The 16,187-nt window shown below is 49.7% G+C and overlaps 1 protein-coding gene across 3 annotated transcripts in view; it reads right to left on the bottom strand.

The window, feature by feature from the left end:
* The window catches only part of LYST (lysosomal trafficking regulator), a 3,752,809-nt gene that overhangs the window by 1,540,662 nt on the left and 2,195,960 nt on the right, over nucleotides 1-16,187 (bottom strand). For all 3 annotated transcript variants that reach the window (XM_085611970.1, XM_085611971.1, XM_085611972.1), the window contains one exon: nucleotides 5,008-5,171. In XM_085611970.1, coding sequence (XP_085468096.1) covers nucleotides 5,008-5,171 — 164 coding nt within the window. The remainder of the gene's footprint in view (nucleotides 1-5,007; nucleotides 5,172-16,187) is intronic.

Genomic DNA, 16,187 nt, shown 5'->3' with positions numbered 1-16,187 from the left:
ACCGCCCGCTTTTCGCTGGATTATCCCCTAGAGTGGTGTGAGGAGGAGGTGCGATATTTGGGCATCCGTATTACGAGAGATAGAGAAGAAAAGATGCACCTTAACTACGGCACAGCACTGACACGCATCACAGACTATGATGCCCGTTGGATCACACTACCCCTTTCAATGGCAGGGTGGGCGCCCCTAATTAAAATGGTGATACTCTCCCAGCTACTCTATCTTTTTTTAAACATACCATTTCACCCAGGGGGATATTTATATCAAACGCTCAGGTCAGAGTTTATACGTTTGGTGTGGAGGGGCAGACAGTGGAATATTCTTACTAGGCCACATTTGCAAGGAGGGTTTGATATCCCATTATATAAGTGTGCAGGCGCACTATGCATACTACTGGGTGCATCAGCCGCGATACATGCCACAACTAGCGGCGGAGCTCTGGCTTGCAGACCCCATTCCTATAGAAGGTGCACTATATGATATGCCTGGCACTAGGGAGAAGACATTAACCACTGTCACATGTACAATCAAGGCGTGGCAATGCATAGGCCGCATGCTAAACACTCCCATGCTTTACTCCTCAATGCTACCTCTCACGTATCATCCCCAAATGCCCCTTCTCCAAGAGACGATATTCCATAAGTTCCGGGAGCGCACCCACATTAAAACATGGGGGGACCTTTACCACAAGGGACAATTCCGCACGGCAGAGCAAGTCTTCCAGGGAATACAACAAACCCCACTTGATGTCTTTATATATATACGATTAAGACAAGGAATTCGCACCCTAACCCCGGAGTTTCCGGCACAGCCCCCAGTGCTAGCTCCGCTACAATTGATTTTAAAAACCGGGGCGGCGAAATGCCTTGTGTCCATGATATACCATACAGTGCATACACAAAGGATGGAACCGACTACACTATCACGTACACGGTGGAATGCAGGAGATGGGTTTCGAATTAACAGATGAGCAATGGGAATACTGCCGCTTGCAAACTGAACAGGTCTCGGCCAGCAGCAGGCTACGCATAACACACTATAAGTTTCTCCACCGGTTGTATTATACTCCCGCCCGGTTGCATAGATATAAACTACGGGACTCAGACAGGTGCGAAAGATGCCAAGCACCGGGAGCGGATTTTTTGCATCTGGCCTGGGAATGTCCAGGAGTACATGACTACTGGAGTCAGGTCTTTGTAGCTTTGCAATTGATGATAGACACCCACATAGATCCCAAGCCACTGCTAGCCCTGTTGGGGTACGTCAAACCAATACAGTCAGTACATCGTAAATAGGTAGCCCTTGCATTGCTCATGGCCAAGAGGCGGGTGGCTTGCCGTTGGGGTAGGGGAACGGCACCTAAATCCAAGAATTGGCTTGATGACTTAATTTTTTGTCAGGAACAACTCACCACTTTTGCGGAGCTATTGCCTAAAACCTCCAGGCCCAGAGATATTTGTAGTCCCCTGGCCTGCTACCTCTTGACGCACCGCATGAGAATCAGGTTGCTGAAACTGTGGCGCTCGTACCCTAAAAGATCGCAAGAGAGAACACCATTATTATGTTTGTGCTTCCCTTGCAGGTGATGATGGCATTACCCCTGAACAGGTGTACTTCATTCTGGCATCCCCAGACATTCCATGAGTATAGGTGTTTGCAGCCTAGCATAGCTGCGGAACCATATTATAGTTGGACCATGAATGTGCACAGAACTACCAGTAATGTGTGATATCTGCAGCCCCTTGTATTGTTCCAATGTGATGTCAATGGTATATTGGATTATATGACACTACTGAATTGTGCATTAGAGTGTTACATTGATGTCAGCTAATCCAACTGAAGTCTGTGACTTTAAGCTCTGGATATTGAATTAATCACTTGTGCATAAACGCTTCCACTGTACTGTATGTTTAAAATTAATTTAAAAAAAAGAAAGAAAAACAAAACAACTTTGATGAATGCTTCTTCCAATCCAGTGATCAATCTGGCGATCCATGATGGGTATAAAATACTGAAATTTGATCGGGCCTCAGACTGGGGTGGTGGGATAGTTATTATTTTTAAGGATGTTTATTCCTGCTTTTCCTCCGCGGTCACATTAACTGCTGACACAGAAGGATTGGAATTGTGCCTCTCAATAAATGCCCAACATTCAGTTTGCAGGCCACCTAGACCGACTGGGGCTTTTTTAAATTCATTTAATGAAGTAGTCACGCATGTGTCACTACGGTATACCCATTATATTATTCTTGGTGATTTTAATATTTATTGGGATCATGTATCTGACAATGCCACCTCGACCTTAAGCGCCATTATGTCCGCTTTTGAATTTTCTCAATGGGTTGCAATGTCCACTCATAGTGGAGGACATATAATAAATGTAGTGTTCACTAATTTAGATCTGTCCTTGTTGGGCCCCATTCTTTTAGTCTGTACAGATCATTTTTCGATCCAGTTTAATTTGGTCTACTTCCCGTCTGGCCCACCGGGACAATGTTACAAGGCCCCTATTTTGTAATTTCTCTAAAATTACTGGTGACAATTTACAGGGGCGGCTTTAAAAGTTACTATTCCATCCCTCTCAGGTTTAACTGATTCCACCATGATGGAATATGATCATTGGTTGCATACTTCGGTGGAGAAAATTGTCTCTTTCCCCACTCACGCTTCTAGTTCCAGGTTCTCTGATACAATAATTAAAAACTATGTAAAAAGGCGGAACGGGCATGGAGAAAAAAATTATAGCCTTGAATCAAAAAAAAATTACACAAAATAGCTTTAAAGAAATATGTGATCCTGATAAATCTCACAAAGATAAAGTATTAGGAGGGGTGTATAGAAAAAATTAGCAAACCAACCCAAGGAAATCTTTAAGATTCTGAATGATTTTACTGATCCTGTGGTTAGTTGTAGAAGTAAGGCTACATCGGTGGACAGGTGTGAGCAATTCACATTATTCTTCCACAACAAAGTCCAAGCTATACATAACAGTCATCCCGTACTTTCTAACCTGGATGGGACTCCTGCTTGTGCAGATCAGATAGCTATACCGATTTCGTGTGGCCTCTCCGAGTTCAATACTATCTCTCCAGAAGACTCAGGACAGTGAATTTGAACCTTTAATCCGGCTCTCCTAATGATAATTGTCCTCCTACCATTTTGGTATTCCGTGTGGACATTATTAACCCCATTCTGAACGCGGTGCTGAATAAGCCCCTTGTCGCTGCTATGGTGCCTTCATGTTGGAAAAGAGCCAAAAATGTTCCTCTACTAAAAAAACCTAGTGCAGATCCAGATGTCCCAGGCAATTATAGGCCAATTCCCTTTCTTTCAGCACCTGCTAAAATAGTTGAAAAATGTGTCAATCAAAACAGCTCACCAGTTATTTAGAGGTCAATAGGCATCTTCATCCGAGCCAGTTGGGATTTAGACCTAGGCATAGTACTGAGACTGCCTTGGTTGAGGGCCGTCCTGGTATTGTTGGACCTGTCGGCAGCATTCAACACGGTTCCACATGACAGGCTGCTCGCACACTGTGGTGAGATTGGCATTGGAGATAATGCCTGGAACTGGCTTCCAGTCCTTTCTTGAGGGCAGGAGTCAGGACCTTTGGCTACCCCTCTATTTTTCTACAACTCGAAGGGTGTCAGTCGGAGTCCCTCAGGGCTCTGCACTAATACCCTCTAACTTTAACATTTTCTTGTCCCCCTTAGATAAGGTGGAGGAATCATTTGGGGCTAAGTTTATTTCCTATACTGATGACACACAGATCCTCCTTGCCTTTAGCAAAGGGGCTTCCATAGATTCGGATGTCATTCAGCCCTGTCTCTCAGCGTTTTTTCAATGGCTGACATGCAAGCATTTGAAATGCAACATAGAAAAGACAGATGTGCTTAGTTTTGGACATAACCTTGTCTTAAATTAAGGGGTACCTTCACCAGACACCCAAGCTGCTGTTGTAAAAAACATAGGGATAACATTAGACAATAAAATGTCATGCCATAATCAAATTATCTCAGTGGTTGGTGTTTGTTTTGACATCCTGTGCATGGCAAAAATCTGTTTGCATTTTTTTAAAATCATTTTCAACTCAGATTATTGTGATATTAGCCCTGGTGATGACCAGATTGGACTACGCAAACGCATTATATGCAGGGTTGCCAAAATATCTCCTGAATCGGATTCATGTTGTTCCGAATGCAGCAGCACAACTCGTACTGGATTTACCGGGACATGAACAGAATTCCTGTCATTTGCGCAATTTCCACTGGCTTCTCATTTGCAAATTGATTCTTTTTAAAGTAACATTCTTAATGCATAGAGCCCTCCAACATTCTTGACCAGACTATCTTTCAGCTAGGATTGATTTTATAGCCCTGTGAGAGTGTTACACTCATCTGGTAATCATCTGCAAAAGTCCCTAAGGTTCGTCTGTCCACTGTGGGATGTCGCACTTTCCTTCCTGGGCTCTGTATGGCGGAACAAGCTCTCTTTTGACCTGCGTCAAAGGCAGAAGCTGGTTTTAAGAAAAAGCTTAAGACCTATATTTTTTCTTAGCAATCACCTTTTGTATCTGCTTCCTTTCACAGACCGTATAGCGCCGAGACACTATTGAGTAGCTGCATGCTCTATAAATCCCTTCACAAGCACAATCACAATAAAAATACCCAATTTGCTAGTCTAAGCATTCCCAACTCTTTTAATTTCAAGACACAGAATTCTTTATCAAAGTAACACATATTAACATGTATTTACATTTGTCACCCACTATGCGCCATGTGTCTCTTCAAGTGATTGTACTGTATGTGCTGTTACACATGTCCCGAAATAAGAACACGTTACAAAAAAAAAAACACTGATTTACATTAGCCAGTAGGCCAACCATGAAAGTGTCATAAAGAGGGGATTGTTGTGAGAGAGAGGAACAAGGTGGTATACAAGTAAAATAAATGACCTCAAATCTCCTGCCTGATGTTTCAATGAAAGTAATGTTGTGCAGATACTCACAAAAGAAGATCTGATCCCATCTATCATCATTTTTAACATTTCATTCTGGAAACCAAGCCTGATACCAGACAGTTCTTGGTAACTGCTGTCTTCAGAAGGAGACAGTAGGAAGTGAAGCATAGACTCTGGTAAACTCAACGTAGCAAGACAATCACGGCTGTAATCTTTAAAAAAAAAATAAAGAAGAAGAATTTATTACTGCTATCCTAAAAATATGGCATCAATTTTCAAATCTGAGGTGAGGAAGTGGGAACATTACTGACCTATTAACACTCGATCTCCAGCATGGGTAGAATTCACACACCTCCAATCTCTGACTAATGTGTGGTCTGTCATCCTCAAACCTTTTTCAATGCTTTAAGAATGTCTTCAACCCTCATTAAAACTTTGCCTAATAAGAATTCTAAAAAGGAACTCTGAGCTCTTCTAAGCGGGTAAATTCCAATATTACCATGCACCAGCTGAATACTAAGTTCGATTAGACAAATATGTCAATATCACCTATCTCTGAAAATGTGAGAGGTGTGTGGACAATACCTGAATCTATGTCCATGCTTGAGAAGAATAAGGTCTGATGTGCTAAACATTGTTGGGTTCAAAAACCCTCCGATTCACAAAATGAAAAAGTTTGCAGCCACATATGTCACATACTAACTTGCTTTTGCAAGTTGAAAAAGTAATTACAAAAGAGGTTCTGCAACCCTTTAGAAATTTCAATTAGGACGGGGCATAAAAAGGGGACCCTGCGCATAACTGAGTTGTAATGAAACATATCAATGCTTTGCAAGGGTAACTGCTGTGTGATGAATGAGTCTCAGAGATAAACTGTCATCACGGTACAGCCTCTCTCCTTTTGTAAGAATGTTGGCTGTTCTCAGAGTGCCTTGAAACCAAGGAGAGGGGCTCTTATACCCCAAAGGGATGGAGCACATAAAGTTAAAAAAATCAATGTACCCTTTGGAGAAACCCTAGGTAATAGTGGAATCCACAATTTATGCAACCGCATTCATACTACACACAGATATTACTCCACTCAGGATGTTTAAGAAACGTATGTACAAATGTAATCAAATTTAAAAATCACAAATAAAGATACCAAAAATACACAATATTCAATTGAGAACAATTAAAACACAATAGATCCTAATAGGAATTCATACACAATAAAAAAGGAGAATTTATCAAGACATCTTTATTAGTAATACAATTTGTTAATTTGGAAAAATAGACCGCACTATGCACCGACATCAGTTTCCTGTCTAATTCGGACTGCTGACTTTGTACCAAATTTAACACAAAAACACAGGGCATCGACGCGTTTCGGTAGGACAATCAGAGTTAGGCCAACTTCTTCAGGACTCAGAGTTTATTTCTCCTTTGTAAATTATTCAGTGATCATTCATTTATAGCACCGGTGCAACAGCACTCGAGTTGAAACCGCTCCCAGTGGGTACTGATGGTACTTCCAAACGGACCTTTTATAATGCGTTTCATAAGGGTTAGTGTTTTTTCATATCACATGCCCTGGGAAAGTCCTTGTTTCGGTCCCTGATAAGATATAATATAGGTCGTCACAACTCCTAGGCAACTTTAATTTATATCCAACATATCTAAGAGCTGGAACACATCTCAGCAACTTAGTAATATATACAGCAGATCTCTGTATATCCCTTCTGATATGCACCAGGATCACGTATCCGTAGCTCTTGATTCTAACGGATATCGCTACTCCCAGTATTTGCTCATGGATGCAGTTTGTGGAGGTATCGAGGAGTGGGACTTTGCGTGCTAATGCAGTGGTTGCTGCAGTAGCCCTAGTGAAGTGAGTAATTAACCCTACTGGAGGATCCTTCTTCGCTAAAGCATAGCAGATCTTAAGGCAAAGGGCAACCCATCGAGAGATGGTAAATATTTCAATAGCCCGGCCTTTCTTGGCACCCACATAGCAAATAAAGAGTTGATCATCCACCCGGAAGTCTTTGGTGTGGTCAAGATAGAATGACAGCACACCTTTAGGGTCCAGACGGGGCAGTCTCTCCTTGGAAGGGTGCGGAGGTGGAAAAGAGGTGGGCAAGATGATAGATTGTCCTACAAAAAATGGTGTAACCACTTTAGGAATGAACGAAGGCCTCGTTCTAAGCACTACTTTGTTCAGATGCACATAAAAGTAAGGGGGCTTGGAAGATAGAGCCTGAAGCTCACTCACCGTGCGTGCAGAGGTGATGGCAACAAGGAAGGCAGTCTTGAGAGTGAGGAGCCTGAGAGGACAGTTATGAAGAGGGTCGAAGGGAACACCCATAAGAAATGTGATAACAAGAGTCAAGTCCCTTGGGACATTATGGAGGGAGATGGAGGAAACAGATGAGTAATGCCCTTAGAGAATCTGTTAACAATAGGAGACTTGAACAAGGATGGCTGATCTGGCAGCCGAAGAAAAAGCAGAGATAGCTGCAAGATAACCTTTGAGAGTGCCAGAGCAGAGCCTTGCTGGGCCAAAGAAAGTATATACAAAAGGACTTCTGAAAGAGAGGCACAAAGGGGATCCACAGCCTTTGCTGTGCCCCATGCCGCAAACTTGTTCTATCGCACAAGTTACTACTTGTGTAACGATATATCTGTAAGAGACATCAGTTAGTGATCGATTTCTTTCCTTAGAATATCCCCAGGCGTCAGACTGGATCCGGAAAGATTTCTGTAGCAGTACCCCTGCACGTCAGTAGGTGGCATCGTGTGGCTCCGCGTCCGTCATTGGCGTAGTAAGTGCCGAGATGACGTAACGAAGACTACTTAGGCTCCACCCATGCGCGCGGACGTCAGTTCTGTACACGACTTTCCACACCAGGAACGCAGAGCCATGCAAGAAACTGACCGCTGGTGCCATGAAACTAGGGCCCTGAAAGGGGGATGACCTTAACCCTAGAATCAGTTCGCAGAACGGGGAGGATGGGTGGGGCGGTAAGAAATCTATCACTAACTAATGTCTCTTACAGATATATCGTTACACAAATAGTAACTTGTGCATCTGAAAGAGACGTTAGTGATAGATTCCTTACCATAGAACAGATACCCCAGCAATACCAACCCCAGTGGTGGGTCTGCAAATAGATTTCACCAGAAAGTCACGGAGAACATAACGGCCAAAGAAGCCGTCTCTCCGGACCTGACTGTCAAGGCAGTAATGCTTGGTAAATGTGTGCAGGGAGTCCCACGTAGCTGCCTGACAAATGTCCTGCAAGGGGACGCCACGTCCCAAGGCAGTAGTGGCTGCAGTTGCCCTGGTAGAATGGGCACGCAGCCCCACAGGAGGCTCCTTCTTAGCCAAGGAGTAACATGCTTTGATGCACTGAACGACCCACCGAGAGATGGTCCATTTGTGAACAGCCCAACCTTTTTCGGCGCCCACGTAGCCAAAAAAGAGCTGGTCATCCACCCGGAAACTGCTGTGTACGCTTTAGATGGAATGCGAGCACACGTTTTGGGTCCAGACGGTGGAGCCTCTCTTCCTCCCTCGAAGGATGTGGAGGCGGAAAGAAGGTAGGCAAAGTGATGGTCTGCCCGATGTGGAAGGGCGTGACCACCTTTGGCAAAAAAGAAGGACGGGTCCTTAACACCACCTTGTCCGGATGAACAGAAAGGAAAGGAGGTTTGGAAGAAAGAGCCTGGAGCTCACTCACTCTTCTGCCAGAGGTGATAGCGACAGGAATGCCGTCTTAAGAGTAAGAAGACACAAAGGACAGGTATGAAGGGGATCGAAAGGAGAGCACATCAAATAGGTCAAAACGAGATTCCAGTCTCATTGAGGCACGATGAATGGAAAGGGAGGAAACGTGTGCGTAATGCATTTAAGGAAACGGTTAACAACCGGGGACCTAAAGAGAGAAAGCTGATCTGGAAGCCTCAACAAAGGTGGAGATGGCAGAAAGATAACAGTGGATAGAGCCCAGAACAGAGCCCTGCTGGGCAAAAGAAAGAAGGAACAGAAGAACTTCAGAAAGAGGGGCAGAAAGGGGATCCAAAGCCTTTGCTGTGCACCATGCCACAAACTTGTTCCACCTGCAGGTGTATACCGTTTTAGTGGAGGGACGCCTGGCTACCAGAATGACATCACAGACTTCGGGAGGTAGATCAAAAGCCGTCAACTGCTGCCGCTCAATCTCCACGCATGGAGGTGGAGGCTGGACAGGTTCGGGTGGAGGACCATCCCCTGCCAATCCTCCCGAAGAGACAGACTGGTCGGGGGATCGATCGCCATGCTGAGTAGCTCGGGATACCAGTATCTTCGTGCCCAATCCGGAGCCACAAGGATGACTTGGGCCCGGTCGCGCCGAATCTTCATCAGCACTCTGGGAAGAAGTGGTATAGGCGGAAAGGCGTACAACAGACCGCAACTCCACTCGCGACGAAAAGCGTCGCCGAGCGAGTACCGCCTTGGAAATTCCAACGCACAGAACTGACGACATTGCGCATTCTCTTCGGTGGCGAATAGATCTAACCAAGGCTCTCCCTACTGCAGAAAGAGATCTTGCACCGCGTCCGAGTGCAGACGCCATTCGTGATCCATCAAGCATCGGCAGCTGAGTTTGTCTGCCCTGGCGTTCACAGAACCTGCCATTTGCTGAACCACCAAGGCAATGCCTTGATGTTCCAGCCATGTCAAGAGGCGCAGAGCCTCCTGACAAAGGGTCTACGACCCAACCCCGCCCTGTTTGTTGCAATACCACATGGCGGTGGTGTTGTCCGTGAACACCTGCACCACACTTTCCCGGACAGAGGAAAGGAATGCCTTCAGTGCAAGCCAGATCGCCCGAAGCTCCAACAGGTTGATATGGAGCCGGGACTCCGCCGGAGACCAGATCCCTCTGATCTCCGCCTCTCCCATGTGGGCCCCCCCATCCCAGGAGGGACGCATCCGTCACCACCACTTGCTCCGGTTCGGGTAGGGCGAGGGATCTGCCACTGAACCAATCGCGGTCCGTGAGCCACCACTGCAACTGTCTTGCAGTGCCCTCTGAGATCAGGACGTGGTCGGACAGGTTGCTCTGATGTTGAGCCCACAGAAACTTCAAGTCCCACTGCAGAGCCCGCATCCGCCACCTGGCGTGATGTACCACCAGGATGCAGGAGGCCATCAGACCCAGCAGCAGTAGGACCATCCTGACCGAAACCCGGGATAAAGGCTGAAAGATCAGAATCAGAGCCTTAATATCCCGAACACGCTGTTCAGGAGGATAGACCTGAAACTGCGCCGAGTCCAGAACCGCTCCGATGAAAAGGAGCTTCTGGGAGGGACTCAGATGTGACTTCAGCACGTTGATGGAGAACCCCAGCAAATGCAGGAGGTTGGCCGTAGTCTGGAGGTGGGAGACGACTGCTTGGGGCGAGCCCGCCTTCAACAACCAGTCGTCGAGATAGGGGAAGACTGGAACCCCAACCTGCGCAGATCCGCTGCGACCACCGCCATCACTTTCGTGAACACCCGAGGGGCACTGGTGAGGCCGAAGGGGAACACGGTAAACTGAAAGTGCTCGTGGCCTACCGTGAACCGCAGGTAACGTCGGTGGGCCGGCAGGACGGGGATGTGAAAATATGTGTCCTGCAAGTCCAACGCTACCATCCAGTCTCCAGGGTCTAGGGCAGCAAGAACCTGAGCCAAAGTGAGCATTTTTAACTTCTCCTTCCGGAGGAAGGCGTTGACGCTCCTGAGGTCCAAGATAGGGCTAGGCCCCCTTTGCCCTTCTTGGGAACCAGAAAGTAGTAGGAGTAACAACCCCATCCTACTTTCGGGCAAGGAACGCGCTCGATGGCCCCCTTGGGCAAGAGGGACGTAACTTCCTCCTGCAGAGGTTGCAAGTGATCCCCCGACATGCGGTGGTACTGCGGTGGCATGGCTGGAGGGGCCGCCTAGAAGGGGAGGGAGTAGCCCCTTTGGACGATTTGCAGCACCCACCTGTCCGACGTGATGGTATGCCAGTGGAACAGGTGATGGCGAACTCTGCCTCCCACTGGCGTGGAATGGGCCTGAAAGGTCGGAGTAGGAAGGCTTTGAGGCAGATGCTGCGGGAGCAGATGTGGGCTGACCGGCTCTCTGTCCCCCTGCTCCACCGCAGCAGAATCCACGTCCAGGTTGAGGCTGGTTCTGCGGCCTGTGGCTAGACGGACGTGTGGGGGCACCCCTTCCTTGGCCACGAAAGGGGCGAAAAGTGGAAGTTTGTGGGCGTGGGGCCGAGAGGCCCAAGGACTCGGCCGTAGCCCTAGTGTCCTTAAAGCGCTTCAGAGCACTATCCGCTTTGTCGCCAAAAAGGCGACGGCCATCGAAGGGCATGCCCATGAGGGTGCTCTGGACATCCCCAGAAAAATTTGTGGATCTCAGCCAGGCGTGGCGACGAATCGCCACAGTCGTCGCAATCGCTCTACCTAGCGAGTCCGTGGTGTCAAGCCCACGTCGAATGGAGTACCGTGCTGCATCCCACCCCTAAGCAAGAGCCTGGGCGAGCCGCGTCCGGGCCTCCTCCGGACACTGGGGCAGCACGTCCGCCACCGTATCCTACAAGGAGTAGGTATAACGGTCCAAAAGGCACGTGGTATTAATGGACCGCAACCCCAAACTGAGGGAGGAAAACTGTTTCTTCTCAAACTGCTCCAACTTTTTGTATTCCCGATCCGGAGGAGCGGACGGGAAGGCTGTCTGGGACGTAGAGGCCTGGATAACCAGGCTCTCAGGGGTGGGGTGCACTGACAGAAAGCTGGGGTTGCCAGGGGCAGAGCGGTGGCCCCGGGCCACGTTCCGGTCCACAGGAGTGACTATGGAGGGCTTGGACCAAGTGCCCATCAGACCATCAGTGAGGGCCTCATTGAACTGCAGTAGAGGCTCCGAAGAGCTTACTGGCGGTTAAGGCACCTCAGTGAGGAGGTTAGTCCTCACGGCCGCTGCAGGGAGCTCCAGGTGAAGGGCCTCGGCAGCCCTGCGCAGCACCACAGAATAAGTTGCACCCTCCTCCGTAGCCACGGAAGGAGGAGCGATGAAGCCAGTGTCAGGCGAAGTGTCGAGACCACTGACATCCCCCAGCTCGTCTGCCCAGTCCTGACTTAACTGGCACTGCTGTGCCAAATGGTCCTCAGACCACTCCCAGTCATCCCCGTCATCCGTCTCCTGGTATACAGGAAGAAAGGACGGAGCCGGGTGGTAGATGAAATCTTCATCCATCGGCGCCGGAGGCGGTGCCGCTCCGACGCCGGACCCGGACCGGGGCTAAAACTGGGGACGGCGTATTCCTAAGACGGCGCCGGGGGCGGCACCATAGGGGTCAGCGCCGACGGAGGGGTCGTAAGGTCAACCGGCATCAGCCGAGATTCAGGCCTGGATCCCACGGGGACCTGCGGCGTCGGGACCGAAGTCGACGACGGCGCCGGGGCTGAAGCCGCCGGCTTGCTAGGCCTCCCAGTCAGGCCTGCGGGGCTCGAAGGCGCGCCGGCAGGCCTTGACGGCGGAACGAGGCTCCTCATGTCCACGAGGAAGTCCCGAAGTCACATTAGGCCCAGGGACAGTTGAGTATGGGGCCAGATGCGACTCCTGCGGCTCCGATGGAGCCGCGCGGGTGGTGCCACCCGAACCCTCAGCCAAGTCGCGCGACCGGCGAGGAGAGTCAGAAGAGCGATGCCGCTTCTTCGAATTCTTCTTACTGTTCCTCGACTTACCTGAATGCGAGGACTCCGAACCCGACGAGCGGTGATGACTTCGGCTCCGTGACCGGTCCCTCGACCTCCTCCTCGACCGGGACCTCGAGCGGCGCGGAGCCGACTGCCGGATCTCGAGGAGCTTGTGGGACCGTTCCAGACTAGCCTTCGAGGTCAAGGCCCAGCAGGCGGGGCACGACTGGTCATCATGGTCGGCCCCAAGGCAGTAGAGACACCGTCGGTGGTGGTCGGTAACCGACATCAGTCGGTGACAGGCGTCACACGGCTTGAACCCGGGCATCCCTACCGGCACCAGGAGTCAAGGTCGACTTGAAAGAATAGACCAAAAAAGTCCAAAAAGTTAGTCAAAAAGTGACTAAAGGCTATGCTCTTCCCGGATCTGCGCTTACTGGCGCGGAAAAAAGAAAAACCGACGTCAGCGCGTGAGGGTGGCGTCTAAGTACTCCGACGACTTCATTCCGGCGATCACGATGCCGACGACGGACGCAGAGTCGCAGACGACGCCTACTGACGCGCAAGTGTACTGCTGATGAAAAATCTTTCCGGATCCAGCCTGACGCCTGGGGATATTCTAAGGTAAGGAATCTAACTAACCTGTTTCTTTCAGATATTGCACGTTCTCTTCGGTGCTGAAGAGATCTAACCAAGGTTCTCCCCACCACTGAAAGAGACATTGCACCACCTTCGGATGAAAACACCATTTGCGATCAACCAAGCACCCACAGCTGATTTTATTCGCCCTGGCATTTAGAGAACCCAGATGGTGTAGAAACACCAGGGTCATGCCCTGATGTTCCAGCCATGTTCAGGGGCAGAGAGCCTCCTGACAAAAGGTCCTAGACCCCAACCGCCCTGTTTGTTGCAGTACCACATGGCAGTTGTGGTGTCTGAACACCTGCACCACTTTCCCTTTTAGAGAGGGAAGCAATGCCTTCAGTGCCAGTCTGATCGCCAGGAACTCCAGCAGGTTGATCTGGAGCATGGACTCCGCCTCTGATCTCCACCTCTCCCAGATGTCCGCCCAATCCCAGGAGTGACGCATCCATCACTACCGTTAGATCTGGTTGGAGAAGGGAGAGGGACCTGCCTCTGACCCAATCTGTATTCCTTAACCACCAATGCATCTGAGTCACAGTCCACTCTGAGATCTGGACATAGTCCGAAAGATTACCCCGATGCTGCGCCCACTGGAACTTCAGGTCCCACTGCAGAGCTCGCATATGCCACCTGGTATGATCCACCAGCAGGATGCAGGAGGCCATGAGGCCCAGCAGCCTCAGAGTCATTCTCACCGAAATCCAGGATAGAGGCTGAAACATCGTTATCACAGCCCGAATTTCCCAGACCCGCTGTTTGGGGCGATAGGCCCGAAACCGCACTGTGTCCAGAACAGCTCAGATGAAAGGGAGCATCTGAGAGGGAGTCAGGTGTGACTTCTGCACGTTTATAGTAAACCCCAGTGAATGCAGGAGGTCTACCGCAGTCTGGAGGTGGGAGATGACAGCCTGGGGCAAGCCAGTCGTCAAGACAGGGGAAGACTGGAACCCCTTATCTGCGCAGATGAGCTGAGACCACCGCCATCACCTTTGTGAACACCCGAGGAGGCCAAAGGGGAGCACAGTGATTTGAAAGTGCTGGTGGCTCACCGTGAACCTTAGATAGCATCTGTGGAGTGGCAGGACTATGGAAATAAGTGTTCTGCAAGTCCAACACCACTATCCAGTCTCTGGGGTCAAGGGCAGACAGGACCTAAGCTAACATGAGCATTGTGAACTTCTCCTTCCGGAGGAAGCAGTTGAGGGCCCGTAGGTGTGGAACAGGACGCAGGACTTTATCCTTCTTGGGCACCAGAAAGTAGCGGGAATAGCAACACCGATCTACTTCTGGCACAGGGACACTTTCTATAGCTCCCTTGGCCATAACAGCTGAGACTTCCTGGCAGAGAAGTGCCAAATGATCCTCCAACATGTAATCGTAAAACGGTGTAATGGAGGGAGGGGTAGCCTTGAAGGGGAGGGAGTAGCCCCTTCAGACAATTTGCAGAATCCACCTGTCCGACATAATGGATTGGCAGTGGAGAGTGATGGCAAATCCTGCCTCCAACTACCTGAAGATGGACCTGGAACATCTAAGGACCTCTGCAACAAGGTTGGCTCCTACTTCCATCTGAAAATCAAGGGCCTCTACGACAACTTCAACGACCAGACACCTGACTCCGAAACCACTCCCTCTGCCAGCAACGCCAGTCAGCCTACCATCTCCTACTGACCCCAGTCACAACAGAAGACACTGCATCGACCATGAAAGGCATACACTCAGGAGCCCCCACAGACCCCTGCCCCTCGCACATCTTCTACAGAGCCGCTGCCACCATCGCCCCAGAACTACAACGCACCATCAACGCCACCTTTGAAACCAGCACCTTTCCCGACCACTGGAAACGCGCAGAAGTCAGACCCCTACTCAAAAAACCCTCAGCAGATCCCATGGACCTCAAGAACTACCGCCCCATCCTGCTCTTCCCCTTCACAGCAAAAGTCACCGAGAAGACCGTCAACATCCAACTAACTAAATTCATCAAAGAAAACTCCATCCTAGACCCCTCTCAATCCACATTCCACAGCAACCACAGCACAAGACCGCTCTTCTTGCATAAACAGACGAAATCCGCACCCTCCATGACCAAGGACACCCGCAGCCCTCATCCTACTCGACCTCTCTGCAGTCTTCGACACCGACTTCCACCGCACACTCACCGCCAGATTCCACGTAGCCGGCATACAGGGAACCGCCCTCGACTGGCTCCGCACCTTCCTCGCCGGCAGAACCCAAAGAATCAGACATCCACCCTTCCTCTCCGAACCCACGAAAATCAACTGTGGAATACCCCAAGGATCGTCGTTCAGCCCCACACTCTTCTACATCTACATGGCCCCCCTCGCTGCCATCGTCAGACAGCAAGGACTCAGCATAGTATCCTACGCTGACGACACCCAGCTCAACCTCTCTCTCACCAAGGACCCCATCACCACCAGACTCAACTTCCAGGAAGGAATGAAGGACAACACATCCTGGATGAGCAGCATCTGACTGAAGCTCAACTCCGAGAAGACAGAGGTCCTTGGACCCTCTCCCTCTGCATAGGACAACCCGTGGTGGCTCACCACCCTCAGCAGCGCCCCCGCCCCCACGGACCATGCTCGAAACCTCGGCATCCTATTAGACTCCTCCCTCTCCATGACCGACAGGTGAACGCTGACGCCTCCACCTGCTTCAACACCCTCCACATCCTCCAAAAGAGCTTCAAATTAATACCCCCCGAATCACGGAAAAACGTCACCCACGCACTCATAACCAGCAGACTGGCCTACGGAAACCCCTCTACGCTGGGATCAACAAGTCTCTGCTCCGCAAACTCCAGACCATACAGAACACCGCAGCCAGACTCGTCCTCGGCATCCCCTGACACGAACACATCACCCAGC

The sequence above is a fragment of the Triturus cristatus genome, chromosome 6 (genome assembly GCF_964204655.1).
Source record: "Triturus cristatus chromosome 6, aTriCri1.1, whole genome shotgun sequence".
Lineage (NCBI taxonomy): Eukaryota > Metazoa > Chordata > Amphibia > Caudata > Salamandridae > Triturus > Triturus cristatus.
This window is presented reverse-complemented; position numbering and strand designations above follow the sequence as displayed.